At 38.6% G+C, this 21,493-nt stretch overlaps 2 protein-coding genes and 1 pseudogene across 2 annotated transcripts; 2 read left to right on the top strand and 1 right to left on the bottom strand.

Moving 5' to 3' along the window:
• Positions 1-346: 346 nt before the first annotated feature.
• LOC147518380 (uncharacterized) lies at positions 347-1,381 on the bottom strand. The gene has a single exon (XM_086593899.1). The coding sequence runs from the start codon at positions 1,379-1,381 to the stop codon at positions 347-349; it is 1,035 nt and encodes a 344-aa protein (XP_086450025.1).
• A 1,224-nt stretch (positions 1,382-2,605) lies between these two features.
• LOC147518379 (perakine reductase-like) lies at positions 2,606-5,154 on the top strand. Its single transcript, XM_086594767.1, has 7 exons — positions 2,606-2,729; positions 2,846-3,016; positions 3,322-3,525; positions 3,717-3,889; positions 4,159-4,255; positions 4,399-4,552; positions 4,752-5,154. The coding sequence occupies exons 1-7, from the start codon at positions 2,673-2,675 to the stop codon at positions 4,970-4,972; spliced, it is 1,077 nt and encodes a 358-aa protein (XP_086450893.1). The 5' UTR covers positions 2,606-2,672; the 3' UTR covers positions 4,973-5,154.
• Positions 5,155-5,473: 319 nt separating this feature from the next.
• Positions 5,474-7,462, top strand: LOC147518378 (3-isopropylmalate dehydrogenase, chloroplastic-like; annotated as a pseudogene).
• The last annotated feature ends 14,031 nt before the right edge of the window (positions 7,463-21,493 follow it).

The following is a 21,493-nucleotide window of genomic DNA, read 5'->3' as shown; positions in this document are numbered from 1 at the left end:
AAATAACAGTTCCCATGTATTGCTAACGGACCTAGGCCTGGCCCGAATCCGAACTTGCCCAATAGGACTTAGGCCGAGCTTGGACTCAAAATATCAAATATGATTTGGGCCGGGCCTGGACCTAGGTGTGTCCTATTCAGGTCCGGCCCGTTGACAACCCTACATTAAACCCATACAAACTGGACTGCGGCGGCCTCAGTTGCCCCAGGTCAATCCTCATTTCTTCTAGAGCTCCCTTGAACAGCAAGTCCATTGCACTGCCACAATCAATCAGTACCCTTTTGACCATGTAATTGCCCATCGCTACAGTAATGACCAATGCATCTTCGTGGGGAGTGTCGATGGCTCAGAGGTCTGCACTAGAAAATATAATCCTATCTTCACCGTTTATTGTCCCTGCACTATACCATGGTCCTCTGGCCGCCTCATTAACCTGCTGTATACTCGTTGTCCTTCTGACCTTATCTCTGTGGGCGTTATGGCTTAGAACTTCTCCACTAAAAATAACATTAATTGTCCCCAATATCCTCCTTGGAGCTGCCACCTGCTCCACATTCGGGGCCTCCGCTATAAATTCTCTCATCATTCTCTTTTCGATCAACTTCTGGACCAACCACTTTAATGCATAACAATTATTGGTCTCATGATTGCGTACCTGGTGGTACGCGCAATATGGCTTGGTTGGCATCTCTGCAGGTACTGTTCGCGGTCCCTCGTACCCCTGCATGTTCTTGATCAACGACAATATCTCGCTTAAAGGCCTGTTTAAAGGTGTATACTCTAGCTCGCGGTATGGCTTCCTTTCCCTCTGTTCTCTTCGCGCTATCTCTCTACCCCTTTCCGGACGCGACGGCCGTCCGTGATATCGTTCATTACCTCTGTCCGCTGACTCTGTCTTTCTGCAATCCCCCTCTTTTTCTACCGATGACACTATTTTTGCTACCCTCTTAGAATCCTTCTGCATCGTGTCTTCATATCTAATATACTTTTCTACCCGCGGATATAACTCATGCAAGGTCGCAATCTTATTCTTCGCGACGGATTGATGGACCCCTGTCCCAGGCCGCAGACCTTTTTCAAACGCTATCATTGCCGTCCTTTCGTCCAAATTCTCCACCTTCAAGGTTTTGGCCTTGAAGCGGCACAAGTACTCCCTGACTGATTTCGCAAACATTTGCCTCACATTAAATAAGGCCGCGATGTCCACAACCCTCCTCTTCTGATGTATAAAATGATCTATAAATGCCTGCTCCAACTCCTGGAAATTGGTGATACTCTTCAAAGGCAATCGATAATACCAGTCCGACGCTCCCCCTTTCAAGTTGGCCGGGAACATCATACACCGCAACCCGTTATACCGCGGCTCTTGCCAGAGTGGCATCTGTTGCCTAAAATGATGGATGTTATATGCTGGGTCTCCTGTTCCATCATATCTTTCAATCCTTGGTTGATTGAACCGTTTAGGCACCTCCGAAGTCCATATCGCATCAGCCAGGATTATGGGTTCAACCCGACCACCACCGGACCGCCGCAGTGCAGTTCTTTGTCTGTTGAAGATTCGCCGCCCGGTCGTTGTTTATCATCTCCTGAACTTGCTCCATTGTTAATCCAGCTACTGGGTTTTCCACAAGATTCGGTCTGGGCCCCTCCTCGTCCTCAGATCTCTCATCCTCCGACCCCTCATTTAGTTCTCCCCCAACCTCTTCTTCCGCCCTCTCTTTTTCTCTTCTCAGCCCCTCGTTCTCCTCTCTCAGCTTCTCAATCTCTTCTCTCATCAGTCGCACTTCCTCCGCTGCTCGCCCCTCTTCCTGTTCTTCCCCTTCCTCTATCATTGCTTCCAGCATCGGCTCTTGAATCCTCACCTTCTTCGGTTTACCCGTTGCTTTCTTTGGTGCCATTTCTATGTTGCTTGTATCTTTCCCCATAGACGGCGCCATATGTTAGATCTCACTTGCTCCTCTACTCACCCTCTCCTACAACTCTAGGTATAGCCTCTTAGAATAGTGAAAAGGTCCTCCCTCTCTATCTCCTCCTCTTTCACTTTATACTATTATCCTCTATCATCTTAACCATCCACTTGTCTCCCCATCTCGCGGCTCTCTATCTTTCACGTGTAGGGTATCCGTACCCTAGCTTAGGGTTTGCGGACCGATTCTGTGCACCCCTCCTTCGCGGTATATGTTGCCCCCGGTTCACCTTACCACTGATCTGTCCCCTCCTAGATCCTACCACTACAAATTGGTTTTCAGTTTCATCCGAAAATTGTGTTCGAGAGTGATTAAAATAAAAATGCTGGTTCTAAGAGTGATTTTCACTCGAAAATAGCCCCCCAATTTCTTGGTATTATAAAGCAAGTCCTGTGTTTTAGTTCAAAACAACTCTGCTAAATTCGCTCAAGTTGATAAGTTTACCTGAAATTTTTTACGGCCAACAAATTAATGCCAGTGCAGTCAACGGAACAAAACTCGAATTTATTGACAAATTGACTTGAATAGGGACACTTGTCACTATCCCAGTGCCTACGGAATGTTTGGTCAAACCAGGCGGGCTAAAAGATTTGGTGGCGGGTAAACGCACAAGTAGTTTCAGTTTAAATAGCGAACCTGAGTTTATGGCGGGTGTCTAAATAAAGCTCTTGAAAACACTTTTTTCCAAGAAAAAAAAACAAGAGAATGGACAGGTCCCAAATTCAAACACCAAGATTGAAGCTGGGAAGCCAAGGACTAGAGGTATTTGATTCACCTAAAAATTAAAACCCAAACTTGCATGCAAATCAGTTACCAAATTGGCGTGCAAATGCAATATTTCTTAAAATAGTTACAATGTTTTTGTGTGTACTGTGTAGGTTTCGAGGTTGGGGTTTGGGTGTGCAGGTTTATCTGGAGGATATAATAGTGCACTTTCTCATAAAGATGGATGTTTAGTAATAGAGGATGCTTTCAAGAAAGGAGTAACATTCTTTGATACATCAGATGCTTATGGAGCTAATCATGACAATGAGATCATGATTGGCAAGGTATTAATGTTTTTCTTCTATATATGTTATTGTAACGAGGTGTTATTGGTATTTCTAAATACTTTGATTGGTTCTTATGCATGGCACTAAACTTTCGTGATACTGCTAATACTATGCCTAGCTTATTTAGATTTTTTGCATCTTAGCCTCATTGGTGATACCCCTTAGTTGAGATTACATAGCAACATTCAGGATTCCGCCTCCATTTTCGTTAGTATGATTTATTCTTCTTCTCCTTAAGCTGGTAGATGATGTAATTTTAGTTCTTGTATTCTAATAGTTTCCAAGTCATTTTTAACTTTCAGGCCTTGAAGCGGTTGCCAAGAGACAAGATTCAGCTTGCAACTAAATTTGGAATGGTTAGACTGAAGGATATGCAATATGAAATTTGTGGGAACCCTGAATACGTGCGTAGCTGTTGTGAAGCAAGCCTTAAGCGTTTGGATGTAGACTATATTGACCTTTACTACCAGCATCGCGTAGATAAGACAGTACCGATAGAGATTACCGTAGGTGTTTCACTCTTTATTGTACTGTTCCTTTTACACTAAAACTCGATTTGCTAATTAATATGCTGTACTTTTGCACATTGTAATCAAGTACTCATTAGCATTCTTAGTCCTTTTTGTGTTACTGTTTGGACAATTATACAAGGGATCATACTTACATGTCTAATTGAATTCAAAATTCTTTAATGTAGATTGGAGAGCTAAAGAAGTTAGTACAAGAGGGAAAGATAAAACATATCGGTTTATCTGAAGCTAGTCCCGACACCATCCGGAGGGCTCATGCAGTTCACCCCATCACTGCAGTACAAATTGAATGGTCTCTTTGGTCTCGTGATATTGAAGAAGAGGTTGTGCCTGTATGCAGGTAATTTCATAGGGAGATTCTTGATTCATTTTGAGCCCCATAAATGGCATAAATTAAAGTACAGTAACGGTGAAACATAATTCTAATTATCCATCGTGTGTATTTACATATAAAACAGGACACTCCTTTATTTTTTACTTTTATTTATTTACATTTATATTTAAGACATTTTATTCATGTTCTGGATACCAGTATAAAATTGCAGGTTCTATTAACACTGTAATAGTAACAGATATATTAGATTCAAATTTAATCGGAGTGAAGTGCAGGGAACTTGGTATTGGAATAGTGGCATACAGCCCTCTAGGCAGCGGGTTTTTTGGCGGTAAAGCCGTTACAGAGAGTGTTCCTGCAAACAGTTTCTTGGTATGAATAAATTTGGCCATTTGGTTAAGCATTTTCTCATTTGATTTGATTGTATTATTTTTTCTAAATATGATGGGAATGTTAAAATCTGTCAGAAGGTAATTATTTATATAATTATCAACTTTCTTAATGCCTTGAATTAGGCCAATCATCCAAGGTTCACAGGAGACAATTTGGATACGAATAAAATATTATACGAGCGAGTTGCAAAACTAGCTTCTAAGCATGGCTGCATTCCTTCTCAATTGGCTCTGTCATGGGTTCTTCGTCAAGGTGATGATGTGGTTCCAATACCCGGTAAGTGACTTTATCTAGTCCTAATCAATTTTAACTTGTTTTAAAAAAGAAAAAGACATACTACCTTCCTTTAGGATATGAAATTAATGTCACTCGAAAAAATGAGCGACTTGATTGAGTTTAAGAGCACAAGTATAGTCTGTTCATACAAATAGACAATTGATATTGATTGTATTTGCTCTCCTGTTGAATTCTCAAGGTACTACTAAGATTAAGAACCTAGACAACAACATTGGCTCGTTGAAGGTGAAGCTCAATGAAGAAGACCTGAAAGAGATTTCTGATGCTGTGCCTATGGATGAGGTGGCTGGAAGCAGAACTTACGAACATATTCTCTTGCACTCGTGGAAGTTTGCAAATACTCCTACTACTCCTGCTGTAGATAGCAATTTCATCGCTCAAAAACTCCAGGAAGCCTGAAGAAAACAGTAGATGAATATGTTCTAGAACTTTGTGAAGTGTAATATGAATAATCTTTACCGATCAGCCAAAATTTCAACAAGATAGTTGGCCTCAAGTGTGGCAGTTCTTACTATTATTCCCATTATTTTTTTTTCAATATACATTTTTAAACACGGTTAATAAAAAACAAGTACTACTTTTGAGCTGTAAGTCTGTAAGGGTAGACAATTAGGTGCGTTTGGAAACGAAAAATGGAATTCTCATGAGAGTTAGAATTCTAATGGAACCGATTCTCATGATTATACGAGAATTTTGGCTGTTTGGCAAATTGTGAGAAAATTCTTGGTAATTCTCACTGTCAATTTCCCACACGCTATTTGGCTGCTAAGAATTCTCACATCAATTTCCTATACCATTTTTGTTAATTTTTTTTGCTAAGTATTTCAATTTTCACAAAACCAAAATTATAGTTATTCCAAAACACAATAAATGTGAAGATCAAATTTCATATATTACAGCATGGGACTTGGGTTTGGCTTGGTACGTGGGTGCGGGTGCAGCACGAATTTTAATGGTGTGAAATCCTACCTACATTAATATCCGTTCTTCCAGGATGCTCATAGTGAGCCACATCAGCAAAGTTTTTAAAATAGTCCCTACTTGAAAAGTAATTACTTTTCTTCTTTCCAAAATAACCCTAAATTTGGTGTCCTCTCTAATTTAATATAAGTCAAAATTGTCTTCATGTGTGTTGGAAAAAAATAAAATAAAACTACGGTCCGTTATTTCAATTCTACGCCTGTTATTTCAATTATTCGCATCGGCTATTTTAGTAATTATCAAATAAAAAAAGAACCCAACTCTTTGTTAAGTGTAACCTAACCGCCTTCTTTTTCTTCTTCTTGACAGAATCAAAACACCCCACTTCAATAAATTAAAAAAAAAAAAAAAAAAACTCTCTCTCACAACGTATTTGTCAGGGATTAATAATAACCCACTGAGTCTGAAAGTCAACACAAATATTAATTCAAAATAAGTCAAGTGGTCTAAAATCCGGTGTTCATCACTGAAACGTAATAGGGAGTATAATATTACTTTGCTTTCGGGTGATGGCATTGGTCCTAAAGTTATTTCTGTTGTTAGAAAAGTTCTCACTCTTGCTGCTTCTCAACAAGGTAATTAATAATAATAAAAATAATAATTAAGTTCATGCCATTTGGGCTTCTTTATTAACTTCGTTGTTGTGTTTGTAGGTATTGAGTTTCAGTTTAAGGAAATGCCAGTTGGTGGTCGGAGCTGCATTGGATTTAGTTGGTGCTCATTTGCCAGATTAAACTCTTTTTGTTGCTAAGCAATCTCATGTTGTTCTTCTTGGTGCCATTGGAGGATATAAGTGGGATAGTAATGAGAAACATTAATTGAAGCCAGAAACTGGGTTACTTCAGCTTCGAGCGGGTCTTGGTGTATTCGCGAATCTACGACCCGCAACTGTTTTGCCACAAGTAATATGCTTACCTATTGTTATTATTGCATTTTAATTGTATTTATTATTTTAATTAATAGAAGTGTAACTATTGACCTTTCTCAATAGTTAGTGGACTCCTCAACATTAATTGAAGAAAGAAGTTGTCGAGGGGGTTGATCTCATGGTTGTTAGAGAGCTTATTGGAGGTTATCATAGCGCATCTCAACTTATCTTAAATGATTACCTAAAATCAGTTAGTTTATATTTTGAAAAAGTAGTTTGTTGATCGGTGCACTTCTTTTTTAATGATGACATTAATTTATTTTGGGCATCCAAGAGGTTTTAGTACAAATGAAAAAGGAGAGGAGATTATATTGGTTTCAATACTGAGATGTATGCTACTTATGAGGTAATGCAAACTTCTGCCACGAGTTGTCTATAAGCTTAATGTTTAGGCAATGTTTCCTAAATAATTTGGTAAAAACAATGTATGTGTTTTAAGGCTAGGCAATTATGTTATACTTTTATATGAAAGATTCTTATAAAGATTTTGGATAGAACTTCTTATTGGCATCGTTGAGGATAGTCAAGATCTAACAAGAGATAGGAGGTTATTTGTCTTTTCTTAAGTAAATACATGGGGGACACACAAGAAGGATAATTTTCCCCTCTGAGATTTTTGTATGCAGTTAAAGCTTTGGTCTGTGACGGGCCTTGCAAATAGTAGGCACCCTTAGACGTGAGTGTGTACAACCTCAAGCGCAAGGTAGGCTTAGAGAATTGGCGTTGGCCTAGGTGCACCTTTACCACATAGGGTTGTTCAACAGTTCATTTACATCTTTTCTTCCCATATCTCCAATTAGACATTGTGGCATTAGCAATGGTAACAGGAGAAGGGATACTTCAGGCTCTATTGAGTAATGACTGGGCCCATTGATATTTGAAATGTGGCCACAATCTAACAGGTTCAGTTTCAGGTTCTCGTAATCATCACTGGATATGTTTTAGAATTTGATAGGAAATCAATACAAATGACTGAATAAGTCAAAACTAAGAAACAAATGATGTTTGACGCCTTATTCGATATCTATTTTACTGCTGCTTTGTATTTTTTCTATTTAGTTTGGCAGTTTACATAAGTTTTTCTTCTTCATTGTTCGTGGTAGCTATTCAGATAGTAATTTCTTCATGTCTAAAATTTTATTCAGAGGTTATTGTTTCTCGATTCTTGAAGGTGTTTTTGTTAATCAAAAAAGAAGAAGAAGAAGAAGAAGAGATGGCTTCAAGACCCATTGTTCCACCGCAAACAACAAGAGGTAAAATACTATTTCTTTGAATGCCCATTCTTTTGTTTTTTTATATTTGATATTCCTTTCTATTCTATCTGTCTCTTCACCGGTTTTCTATTGATGATTATCTAATAAATAAAATTTAATGATTTTAAATCTTCAATTTGAAAGAGGATTTGGAATTTAAGAACACTGCCGCAAGTGGGGGTGGCGGAAATACCTACGTCCAAGGTGTTTGGAAGTTGGACTGATGGGAAAAAAAAAACAAACAAACAAACTCCTGACTTTTTAACTGAACTATTGGATTCTGCAGGTATGTTTACTATCTTTTTTATAACTAAATTTGTTGGATTGGGTATATTTGTTCGATTGTATAATGCTCATAACCCAAATTTTGGGTTTGATTTCATATTTTTACCAACAATGCAAGGAAAGTTTTTAATTCTTTTCAAAGATATTCATAAACATAATAAATTTCCTGAATGAAATAAAATTTAATTTATGAAAGCATCATTCTTCAGCAACACTTAGACTTAGCAGATTTTCGATCAGTATCCATTTTTTGTAAACCAAAATAATATGCATTATTGCTCTATTCATCATAAATGCCCTACGCCAGATAATGGGTTGATTTTCACCAAATAATCTAAAGTGGGGTTTCCTATAATTTGTTTGTATTTCGGTATTAGGTTTCCCTGATCAACATTTGATGAAATTTACATCATTTCTGATTGGTTAGAAAGATTCAGGTTACTTACATTATTATATAAGCTCATTTCATTTACATTACATTGAAAATCTTATACGATTAATAAGGAATCTGCGACCTGTCAATGAGTTTGTTCTATTCACAATTTCATGGCCAATTATAAATGATTTCCCCTCTACACATGGATAAAACAAACCTTAATTTCAGTGATTCCTTATAGCTGAAAATTTCTTATGGGATCCCCATTTGAGGTTATCCAATATTGTTTTGTCTAATTATTGTTGTTTCTTCTTTTGTTCTTTTCTTTAAGAAGACATTTTCGGTGCTTCATTGCTTTTAGCAATAAGTCATCAGTTCAAATAACTACGTACTTCTCATTTTTGCTTAGTCATATATTGTACCTACTTGAAATAAATCAACAAAGAATGTCTACATTGCTAGCAATTCTTATTTTTAGAAGTCTCACATCCAGTTCAAAGGTTCATTCAGTAACCTTGAGCCATTTCTTATCTTCCCCTCTTTTAATATATTTGTTTTGGGATTTTTTATGGTTCTCTGATAAGTTCTCTAAGAGTGTGATTTGGGGATTTCTTTGCAATTTTCAGTGCCAAGTTGTTTGTTAGACATTTTCAATTTTCTTTATGATACTGAGTTTTCAGGAATTGCAACTTGATGTATTTCTGAAGCAAGAGATGCATGTAGGAAATACAAGGTACTACATCAAATTTGTTGAGCCTCTATACACCTTCTCCATGTTGTTATTTTAAATTAGCATGTATTTTCTCATTTAAGTTCTATTGCAATCTTCGCAATCAAGTTGTTGTATTTTATGACTTTCTGTTATACATGATCATGTCTATTTTACGAAAAAAAAAACTTTGGTTAGGATCAAGCTTGATGTAGTTTACGCCCAGAAGAAGTTTATTGTGAAGGGAAATTATTCCAGTTGATGTTTTTTTTTTTTTTTTTATTGATCAATAGAGTTTTTTGTCCTGCTACCTATCAGTTGCTCAATGAGCCTTCGATATATGCCAATCTCATACCAACCGCTAAGTTCACATTGAAATATGCCAATCTGAACATTGATGTAATGTCCATAAAACTTTGAAACAAAGCATCGTAGACAAATGGGACTTGGTGGCTTTTGCACTGTAAAATAACTTGGTGGTTAGTTATTGTCTGATCGATAGCCCTTGAAGTTTGAAGTTAGTGACTAAGGTTAAAGGGCATAGAAAAAATTGCATCAGTGAAATATATTTCCCTATGTCACTACCTTATTAAGTAAAGTTTAATTATCTCTATTCGGGATTTAATCTATGCTTCCCATGTAAATATTTTGAGTGTACTATGTCAATAAGGCTGGGATAAGGAAATATATATAATGGCCAAAATAGTGGCAAAAAACTGTTGGATCTTTACATACTAAATTAAATTGAGGAGTTGGAAGAGACTTGTCAACTTTTATTTGCATATCTGTTCAAGTATCAATTCTTCAATGAGGTAGGTCCTAGCATGTCTTATTGTTTAGTAGGAGTTATATAAGAGCTCAGGTACGTGTCACAGTCATCAAACTCCACTAAAGGCCGGTACAATGGATAATTTTGTTAGTGTATACCAAAACCAAGATATTTGATCAGAGAAGTTTTGGGGAGTTGCATATTGTCGAGTTGTTAAAAGCACAAACGAATCTAATCTTGCCCACCCATGTTGAAGTGCAGAGTAGCTACAGTTTCAATAGAGTTGCCTTGTCGGTGTATACATTCTTTAGAAACAATAGCGCCTATTTATGGAACTTTATGAAAGTGAGAAACAGAAGATTGGCAAACATGATTGAGCAATGGTAGCGGAGGCTTTAGGAAGGACCTTGATAGAAGTGGCCTAAACTAAGGGCGAGTGTTTAGAAGCTTAATTGGATTGCATGAACTCTTAACTTAAATATGTCTCAGTTTTTATATGAACAGAAGAATAATATTATTTTCTTTTTTTTCCTTGGTAAAGTAACATTGCATGAACCTACTCTCGCATCTTTAATACTAATGACTACTTATTTCTCAATCAATTATGGTGTTCGTATTGTTCAGAAAAATGTTACGATGAGGAAGAAAGAAGGCTTGGCTGATTATTGATGTTTTCCGGAACCAGACCTTCCAAAAGTAGATCTCACAAGATAATATATTGATGGTATTAATGCTTCTCTACCGGAGCTCCCAGATTTGAAGAGGAGTAGATAAGAGAGTATGGGACTTAGTATGCAAGATGTTCTTTTTCTTGCGAATGACATAAATGTAGGTCATTTTCCATTGTTACCCAGTGGTCGTTTCTCCACTAGCTGGCATCTTAGTTTCTACAATCTAAATCTATGACAGTTTCAAACTTCCAATTAATGGATTTTTCAGGTTTGCAAGTTCTTCGACGCAACTATTGCAAAGGGGCTGAGAACTGGTGAGCAAATTAAGCTATGTATGAATGTGGATCTTTAGTTGAGAATGAGAATTCGAAGTTATTAAGTGGCTATCAGCAACCCACTTCAAGCTTAGCCTACTAATTAATATGTAATGATCTAGACTGTCCAAGAGTACTATACTTACCATATCATTAGTGGTGAAGTGTTATTATTGTTACCATCCTACCTATATTAATATACGTTCTCCCAATATGCTCACATTGAGCCATGTCAGCATTATTTTTAATAAAATCCCCACTTAAAAAATAATTACTATGTTATTACCAAGCTAGCCTTATTATTGGTGTGTTTAGCAAATTATAAAAAAACGTTTTGGTCTTTTCTCATGTGTAGGAAAACAAAAACCAAATTCACGCTCATATTTGAGTTATACGCTGGGGTAATTGAGTAATTAACCACCGAAAACAGAAACAAAACCTCGCCCTACTCCAAACTCTCTCAAAAAATCAACATATCTCTAATCTCTCTCTCTATACAATCTCTATGAAGAAGAAGATCTGAAAAATGGCTTTAGACATCAGACTGTCAGGGGGCAGAGGCGTTGGTGCTATTACATTCGACCCATTAGACATGACCATACAAATATTACCCACACCATATATGAATACGCTAATCCCCAACATGAGTTTGGCACATGGTACATGTATGAACTATCAGATGTTATGGTACGATGTGATTTAAGTATTTTAGCTTCTAGCTATATAATTCCTTATTTGATACTTAGGTGTTTTTTTTAGTAGGGCTCTGATAAGAGCCCAAAACTGTAGTTTTAACCCTTTAACAGTCATACTTTTGGACCAATTATGTGAGTAATAATTAAGAGTTAACACTGACTACGTGTTTTTATGCATTTCAGGCTTCAAAGTCCATTATGTGCAGAAATGTGCCACTTTAGTGAGATAAAGGAGAAAAGGTCGGTTACTAAGGAGTTCTGTGATTAAAGGCCAAGATTCAAGAAGATAAAGCCTTCCTAAAGCCCGGTCAAAAGCTGAAAAGTCGACACGGGCTGAAACAGCACACAAGTCAGCAGAACTTCCGAAAGCCGTATCTTTGGACTCAGACCTCAGAATTGGGCCTACCTTATGTCAAAACGACCGGCTCGGAAAGAGCTTTCCAATGGTTTAAGCCTTGACCCAATCAGAGGAGCAGAAGTGGATGAAAAGTCTGTAGAAGCCAACTGCAGCTGAAGAGGCCTTTTTGGACTGAAAGAATTGGGTTTTGGGTCTGATTCTCTGGCCCAAAACATGGCTCCAAGCCCATGCACGATTTTTGGATCTGAAAGTATAAAAACAAAAGTTTAGCTCTTTGTTAATAGTAGCTAGTTAGACCTAAAATAATATAGATAATTCTAGATCTGTTTTCATTAATTAAATTAAGCTTTAGTTCCATTTTCAATTCTTGTTTTAGATTAAGTCTTTGAATCATTGTTCTTGATTGATTAGATAAATAAAATAGTTGTTTTCTCAATTTGGTGTGTGTTATTTCAATTTATAGATCTGATTTTAATTCTTGTTGATTATCATTCCGTAGTTTAAATAGATTGAACCATTGTTAGTTAATTTAGTTAAGTTAGAATTTTAATATGATGGGTAGTCATAATGAAATGGGAAATGATGGTTTGATGACTCAAGGCTAAAACCTCCATTAGAGGGGTTGGTGAAGCCTTGATGAAAACTTAGTGGTATAGTGTAGAAACATTGTAGAATCTATTCCAATCTAGAAGGTCGTGATTCGCCATGAGAATGGGTGGACGACCTCACATGCTAGTTAGTACTCGGTAGAAATGCCATGAACACTAGGGATTAGAACTCGAATTTCTTGCCGTAAGAACGTAAAAATCGAGATACAAGAATCTATGTTAGGCTATTAAGTTGGATTCGAGGTGGATTCAATTCCCCTCTAATCCTTTATCTAGATTCAAGCACAATCATATTTCCATAGCATTCGTAGTTAAATTCAAGTAATCAAATTCAGTAAGTATCGTAGTATATCACCTTCGTAAAGCTCTCATTGACTTAAGACCGACTAATTAGATTAGAAAACATTCCATGCTAGAGCACTAGGAGTGGAACGAACTTCCTACTCCACTATATCTCAAGGGATTGAGAGTAGAGAAATCTTTGATAAATATAGACACGTAAAAAGTTTAGTTTTACTTGCGTTTAGAGTTCATCGCTTTATTTCGTAGGTAAGACTATTCATTTTAGTATTATCAAATGGCGCCGCTACCATCTTAGTTGCACTTTAGCATTGTTTTCATAGTAGAATTAGTCATTTTTAAGTCCCATTAAACCCACCCACCCTTGTTTGATTCATACTGTGGTTATTCGTTTTAGCGTGAAAAATTCGGTAGCGCAATTACACGGGCGCGATCGGCGCTGCGCCTATAGTCGGACTTCGAAGCGACACGCCCTCATCTTGGCGCGACCGCCCTCACTTCTTCGGACTTCGAGCGACCACCCTCATACCAAAGCGCGACCAGCAACTTATCGGACAAGGAGCGACCACACGCCCTATGCAAAATTTTGCGGATTTCTACTGAGTTTGTTTCAACTTCGATTTTTAAGTTTTTTTTTTGTTCTAACTTGTTATTTACATCGAACACGCGTAAACAAAGACGCTATTCATAAAGCGAAGCAAGGACGCTATCGGTATTCCTTTCTTCCATACCTCGCATCTCCAGTTAGAGGTTCATACTAATATATCAAGATTGTTTGGATTGTTTTCGTGTTTAGACTTAGACTTGCATGAGATTAAGGTCTGGTCGGAGAAAAACACCGAACATAATTAACCATCAACAAACAAACATATCGAGTATACCAATCACTACACCTCTAACTACTATCCCACCAATCATACCTGACATAATGGCTGAAGAAAGAGAGACTCCTCTCTCCGACTTTTACAAAGCTTTGAGCGATAGCCCTAAATCTTGCATCGTTCTAGCAGACCCAGTGGGGGATTTTAGAATTCCCCCAAACATATTTAATTTGTTACCCGTTTTCCATGGTTTAGGCCATGAAAAACCTTACTAACACATGCGTAGGATTGAACAAGTCCTTACAACATTCCATCATCCTACGGTTGGTGCGAAACAAATTAAACTGAGGGTATTTCCCTTCACCTTAGCCGATAAGGCAGCGTCTTGGTTAACTGCCCAAGCGCCTAACTCTGTGGACTCGTGGGCTAAACTTGTTCAGCTATTTATGGAACATTTTTACCCACCCCTAAAGACGGATGAAATGCTTTCCAAGATTCATTTCTTCCCACGTAACCCTCATGAATCATTTTACGAGGCTTGGAATCGTTTCACCGATCCGCTAATAGAGTGTCCACACCATAACCTAGCAAAGACACGTTAGTTCGTGTGCCTTTTCAAAAGGACTTCAACATCACCATAAAGAAGTCCTTGACATAATGAATGGGGTAGTTTCCTAAGTAAAGGAGCCTCGGAGGCTTATAAATTTTTAGAAGAACAAACTAAACGCAATAACAATTGGGGAGTGATGATATCCCCCGCTCGCTAGTTCGTCTTCAACGCTTAAGGCCGGTATGTTTTGAGATGAAACCCGATCCGAACTTAAAAATTTAATCGAATCTCTAACTAAAAAAGTAGAGGCTATTTCTATTCAACAAAAGCCTATTCCCGTCATGAATGTCAACTCCAACCCATGTAATTTCTGTTTGAGTCTTGAGCACCCTGACTCCTATTGTCCTCTAAGCCTATGAACAACAACAATTAGAGCAAGATAATGTTTGCTCCATTAATAACTATCCTATTCCTAATGCCCTATGGAGACAACATCCCAACTTTAGTTGGCGAAACAATCAACAAGTTACAACTCCAGGGTTTAATAACCAAAATGTTAGGCAAACAAACAACTATAATCAAGCTCCACCTAGGCAAGGGCGGGGACAAGGTCGGGGAAATTATAATAATTATAACAACCAAGCACAACCACGACAAGGTGTAGCACAAGGTCAAGAAAATTATAATAGTTATAATACCAATAGAGGTATCGTTCCGGTTAACAATAGTAACTATCAAAACCCACCCATAAATAATCAACGTGAGATAGTTCCAAATCGCACCACACGTGACTACTACACCTACACAACCGGACCGTATCGGCGCCTTTATACAAAGGTTACCCAACAACTTTTCCAATCAATGACTCAATCAAACCAACAGATATTACAATCCATAAATCGGGGCATACAACAGTTAGCCCAAGAGAAAACCTAACCAAAAGGCGTGTTTCGGGATGGCGATACCAAACCCTAAAACAACAAACACACGACCTTTGAGGTAAACGGTAATACTAGTATGCGGAAACGACAATAGTAGGTGACCTAAAATGCCATCACCACTCTCCGCTCTGGAAAAGTGGTTGATAACAAAGTAACTATGCCTATAGTTACCCCATCAAGATACTCTACACCGGATATCAAACTAGATCTTGAAATAGAAACCGAAGAACCTACCAATCGTAGAGGTACCGGTTAAACCACAACCTAAAAACGAAAAGCCAAGGTTACACATCAAGTCGAGCCATACGCTAAATATAGAGCTTAAACCACCATTCCCTCAAAAATTAGCCATGCTAACCGGGGATACCAACCGGAGAGATTAGGAACGTTTTCAAAAATCTAACGATAAACCTTCATTTTCTCGGCTATTAAAAGCTACCTAATCACGCTAAGTTTCTTAAAGAGTTGTGCACTACTAGGCGTAAGACCAACATACCTAAAGGCGCCTTTTTAACCGAACAATTCCCAACTTTATCCGAAAAATAATGGAATTGTTAAGTACAAGGACCCCGTCGTCCCCTCTCAAAATGCACCTTAGGAGATTCCCACACGACGACCGCTTTATTAGACCTAGGGCGAGTGTTAACTTACTCCCCGTATTACTTGTATAAACAAATAGGTCTACAAGAAATGCAACCTACAAAAATAACGTTGCAATTAGCGGACGGTGTCTATTAAGTATCCTAAGGGTGTAGTGGAAAACGTGCTTGTTAAGGTTCAGATTTCTACTATCCTGCTGGATTTTGTTATCCTCGATACGTAAATCGCTAATGACTCTGTCTGCGATCATCTTAGGCCCCTTTTTTAGCAACCGCCAACGCGACTTATTAATTGCCGCGATGGTAAGATGTCCTTATCTTTTGGCCATCTCACAGTTGAGGTAAATGTTTTTAAAATGATGAGACAGTTACCAGATTCGTCTATAGATGGGGAGGTTAGCATGATCGAGAGCTTAGCTCATGATTATTTTAACAACACGTTTCCTGAAAACAATATGTACAAATTCCTTTCTTTTGAAAACAATAAATGACTCCTACTTAGAGGAAGTCAACACCATCCTTGAGTCCACACCAATTGTAGACACTTCGGTTGCTCCACATATTGAGTATGAAGACTTGCTACCTAAGCAAGTATTCATTATGCAAAATGAGGACCCCGACGAAACATCTATTGATTTTCCTCCCACCCCAGTGCTTAAACCCCTTCCCCCAGAGTTAAAATATATTCAACTTGATCCGGATGGTAGTCATCCGGTAATTATATCTTCTCTGTTATCTATGGATGAAGAGACACGTTTAATCCGGGTGATTAGGGAACATCGGTCTGCGATTGGTTGGTCCCTAGCCGACATTAAGGGAATTGACCCTAATGTTTGCACTCATCGTATCCATTTGGAGGATAACGCCAAGACTTCGTGAACCTTAGCGTCGCTTGAACCCTGCCATGAAAGAGGTGGTTAGGGAAGAAGTCTTACGATTACTTTCGATCGCGAAGTATCATATACCCTATCTCGATGGCGAATGGGTAAGCCCCATTCATGTAGTTCCTAAGAAATCGGGGAGTTACCACGGTTAAGAAGCGGAAAGGGTGACTATGTTGTCACACAAGGTCCTATGAAATGGAGGATCTGTATTGATTCTGACGTTTAAATGCTATGACACGAAAGGATCACTTTCCTTTACCCTTTATAGATCAAATGCTCGAACGCCTAGCTGGTCATGCTTTTTATTGTTTTCTGGATGGCTACTCAGGCTATTTTTAGATTATTATCGATATTGATGACCAAGAAAAGACTAGCTTCACATGTCCCTTTGGAGCGTATGCCTATAAAACGAATGCCTTTTGGCCTTTGTAATGCTCTTGGAACCTTCCAATGTATGCTTCATATATTTAGTGACATGGTAGAAGCTTTTATGGAAGTTTTCATGGATAATTTTTCTATCTATGGAGACTCTTTCCGCGATTTGTTTGTCTAACCTGTCTAAGGTTTTGACAAGGTGTGAAGAAAAGAGCCTCGTTTTAAACTGGGAAAAGTGTCATTTCATGGTGAAAAAGGGCATAGTACTAGGTCACATTGTATCTAGTGATGGCATCGAAGTGGATAAGGCCAAACTAGATAAGATAGCGACTCTACCTAAACCATGGACTGTCCGTGATATTAGAGCCTTTCTAGGCCATGCAGGTTTTTATAGGCGATTTATTAAAGACTTCTCGAAAATAGCTAGGCCTTTAACTAATCTGCTTTTGAAAGATGCAATCTTTGATTTTAATTTTAACCGTAAAGCGGGCTTTTTGAAACTTTAAAAGCATACTAAACCTCTGCACCAATTATACAGCCTCCCGATTGGTCTAAACCTTTTGAACTCATGTGTGATGCTAGTGACTATGCGGTTAGTGCGATCTTGGGACAAAAACTAGATAATAAGTCCAGCTGTCATTTATTATGCTAGTAAAACATTAAACGATGCTCAACGAAATTATTCAACTACTGAAAAAAGAATTCTTAGCCGTCATTTATGCTTTAGATAAGTTTAGTCCTTATTTGGTTGGTTCTAAAACTTTAGTTTACACGGACCATGCACCCTTAAGTACCTTCTTGCAAAGAAGGATGCTAAGCGAGATTAATCCGATGGATCCTTCTCCGCAAGAGTTCACATTAGAAATAAAGGACAAAAGAGGGTCAAAACGTGTTGCCGACCACTTATCTAGACTCACAAAGCGGCGATCGGTGATTCGAGTCCATACCGACTCTTTTTCTTGATGAGCATCGTATGCCATTTTTTTTCAAAGACCATGGTATCTTTGACATTGTAAATTATCTAGCGGCTGATGTTATGCCTTATAATTGGTCAAGGAATGAACGTAAAAGTTTTTGGCGAGTTAAGTTATACTACCGATGAGCCCTACCTTTTTAAGTATTGTGCGGATCAGATTATTAGTCGTTGTATTCCCGGTGGGAATATAATGAAGTTCTATCGTTCTGCCATGACAAAGAGTGTGGTGGACATTTTAGTGGGATGAAAACAGCCGCTAAAGTTCTGCAATGGGATTTTATTGGCCTACCCTTTTTAAGGATGCCCAAGTGCATTGCAAGGCGTGTATCGTTGCCAACAACTTGGGCGAATTACTTAAACGTAATATGATGCCATTAAATCCAATCTTGATCGTAGATATTTTCGGCGTTTGGGGCATTGATTTCATGGATCCTTTCCGGTTTCCCACGGTTTCATTTATATTCTAGTTGCCGTGGACTACGTGTCTAAAATGGATAGAGGCCCTAGCTTGCCGTAGCAATGACCATAAGACCATTGTATTTTTTATTAAAGAATATATTTTAAATGGGTTTGGCATTCCTAAAGCCATCATTAGTGATGGTGGAACACATTTTTTTGCAAAGAGTTGTTGCATCCCTAGTGAAAAAGTATGGAGTTACACACAAAGTAGCAACTCCTTATCATCCACAAACTAGCGGACAAGTAGAAGTTTATAATAGGGAAATCAAAAAGATTTTAGAAACAACTGTAAACCCTGATAGGAAAGACTGGTCAAAGCGTCTATCGGATGCCTTATGGACGTATAGAACTGCTTTCAAAACTCCTATAGGTATGTCTCCCTTTAGACTTGTATTTGGAAAACCATGTCATTTGCCCGTTGAATTAGAGCACCGTGCTCTGTGGGCTATAAAAAGCCTTAACTTCAATATTGATGAGGCAGGTGTCAAACGTAAGTTGCAATTGAATGAGCTTGAAGAAATCCGTAGCGATTCGTACCATCTCGCGAAGGATTATAAAGCTAACATGAAACGTGTTCATGATAAGCATATCTTGCGAAAAGAGTTTGTGGTCGGTCAAAAGGTCTTGCTTTACAACTCCTGTCTACATATTTTCCCAGGAAAACTAAAACCCGTTTAGTGCGGCCCTTTTCTAGTTATCTTGAAGTCACCCCTTTACGGGGCAATCACCTTGGTAAATCCAAATGACAACGATACCTTTCAAGTTAATGGTCAATGGTTAAAACATTTTCACGAACTTCGCGTCCCTCGATGTAGAGGAAGTCCTTTTACGGGACCACATCTATGAGGGTGACCCTTGTCATTTGGTGTACTTACTTTCATTTCCATATAATTGATAAGTACACCATTCAGGTAACCGGCCCTCCCTATGGAGTGTGTGGGCTGTAAGTACCGGATCCTAAGTCCACGGTTTACATAATTCCGCGTTTTCCACTTTTGCATGTTTTCTCGGTTTTGAGTCATGTTCCTCTATGGAGTGAATTATGTATTTATTGTTTTTCGTGTTTCTTATAATAAACATATAAAATTAAAATTAAAATTCTTAAAATCATAGAAATAGCAATCCAACAAGTCTTGGGAATCTGACTTTAAACGACCCACGTTGTAAACAAATTTTGTGTTTAAAAATTTGTTTGGGGGTGGGCAGTCGATCTTTCCATCGGGATTGTTCGAACTTTCCATTGGTTTTGTTTAGGCCCATTAGTTCAATTGGGTTGACGTAATCTAAACTAAGATTTCCTTCGTTCGCATAACTTACGTCACACACGCACTTCGAGGCGTTCTTCCACCCTCTTATACGTCACCCATGGTTGGAATTGAGTATTTTATGGACCATTGGATTGGAAATTCTCTACTGATCATTTCCATAACTCATTCGCCAAAATTGGGCCAATGAACGGCGGCAAAAAATGAGTTTGAATTTGCGCGAAAAATCGAAAATTTCGAATTCAAACCGGGCTTGGGCCCAAACCATACGCACGCGTTGGCGTCTCCTTCCTTCCCAACCCGCGCGCATACGGTGTTTCCACTTCAATCCCAAACCGCCGGTTACATGTTAAATTAAATTTTGGAAACCAAAATAAAAAAAATAAATATAGAGAGAGGGAAGAAAACCTAACTACACCTACACCAAGGAAATCAAATCCACCTAAATCTTCTCTAAACAATCATCACCACCAACCCAACTTCGAAAAACAGCCAACAATTATAGTTTCCACCACCAACGCCACCAACGCCGTTTTTAGTAGTTTTCTTCAAAACTCGCCTCCCCCACAGTCTACAAACCATTAGTAGTCTAAGAAATTTCAATGGCGCTACGACGTAGAATTTTGCCGGAACACGCGTTTGCTTCCGACAGTTTCGCGCCATTTTACGACGCGGAGATGTTCAAGAGACATTGGAACGGACTGTGGTACTCAACTGAGGAGTTCTATCACTATGATTTGGTAGAACAATTTTATAAAAAGCGAGAATTGGAAGGGGATAGGATTTTCATAAAGTTAGGAGGAACGGAGAGAAATGTAAGCGGCGGTTGTTAGTTTGAATCTGTTAGGAATTACGCTTGAAAGCAACCTAGTAACGACAATTCGGAACCCCATTATCTTGGGAGTTCCCGCTTTGATGAAGGATACTTGTCGTGGAGGGTGAATACAATCCGACATCCCATTCGTCCGCCCGGACCACCACGAGAACCAATCAACCGGATGTAGCTCGGTGGATTGGTAGGAACGCCCTCCTCGGGAAGACAAAGTCGATGATATCGGCTGCAATGCCTGCGACGTTCTCGGATTTTGCAAACAAAGAAGTATAATTTCTGCATCCTTGATTTAATGTTTAATGTGATTCGAGGAGGGGGAAGAGTTTAAGCGCCTCTTCCCCGTATTGATCACTAAGATCATGCTCTCCTTTAGAGTTGCCGCAAGATCTGCTCCTATTAAGATCAAATTGCATTCTAATGCAAGTATATCTATACGGATTGCATCCAAGAGACTTGGCCGTTATCGAAGAAAAATGGATGAGTCGGAGGATGAAAGGGAAGATATGACATGGATGGATGAAGATGCATTAGAAAGTGTAATTCTAATGTAGAACGCATGCAAGTGTTGCAAACTGCCTTCGCGGTGCGTTTATGGTATTTGTGGAGATATCCGAAATAGACGGATAGTAGTTCAAAAGAAGCAAGGAACCTTCGAGGGAGATTTGAAATGCTCGAAAGGGTTCTCGACGATATCTTGTATAACATAGAGACTATCCACCGGGAACAACAAACCCGGTATGCAATACTTCGATGCGAGATGGAAGCCCAACGCTTGTTCGAATAGAGATGCTCGACGCGTGCCACCCGTGGAGGACTCTGTTTCAGCCGAGTCCGATAGGCATGGCGTCGTCGCCAAAGGACGAGGGTTCAAGCCAATCTCCATCTCAGGGTCCATCATCATCACAAAACTAGGTGTTCACCCCAGTTGGAGTTCGCTGTTATTTCATAATTTCGTTTTATTAGAAGGATTT

Source organism: Coptis chinensis, chromosome 2 (genome assembly GCF_015680905.1).
Source record: "Coptis chinensis isolate HL-2020 chromosome 2, ASM1568090v1, whole genome shotgun sequence".
Lineage (NCBI taxonomy): Eukaryota > Viridiplantae > Streptophyta > Magnoliopsida > Ranunculales > Ranunculaceae > Coptis > Coptis chinensis.
This window is presented reverse-complemented; position numbering and strand designations above follow the sequence as displayed.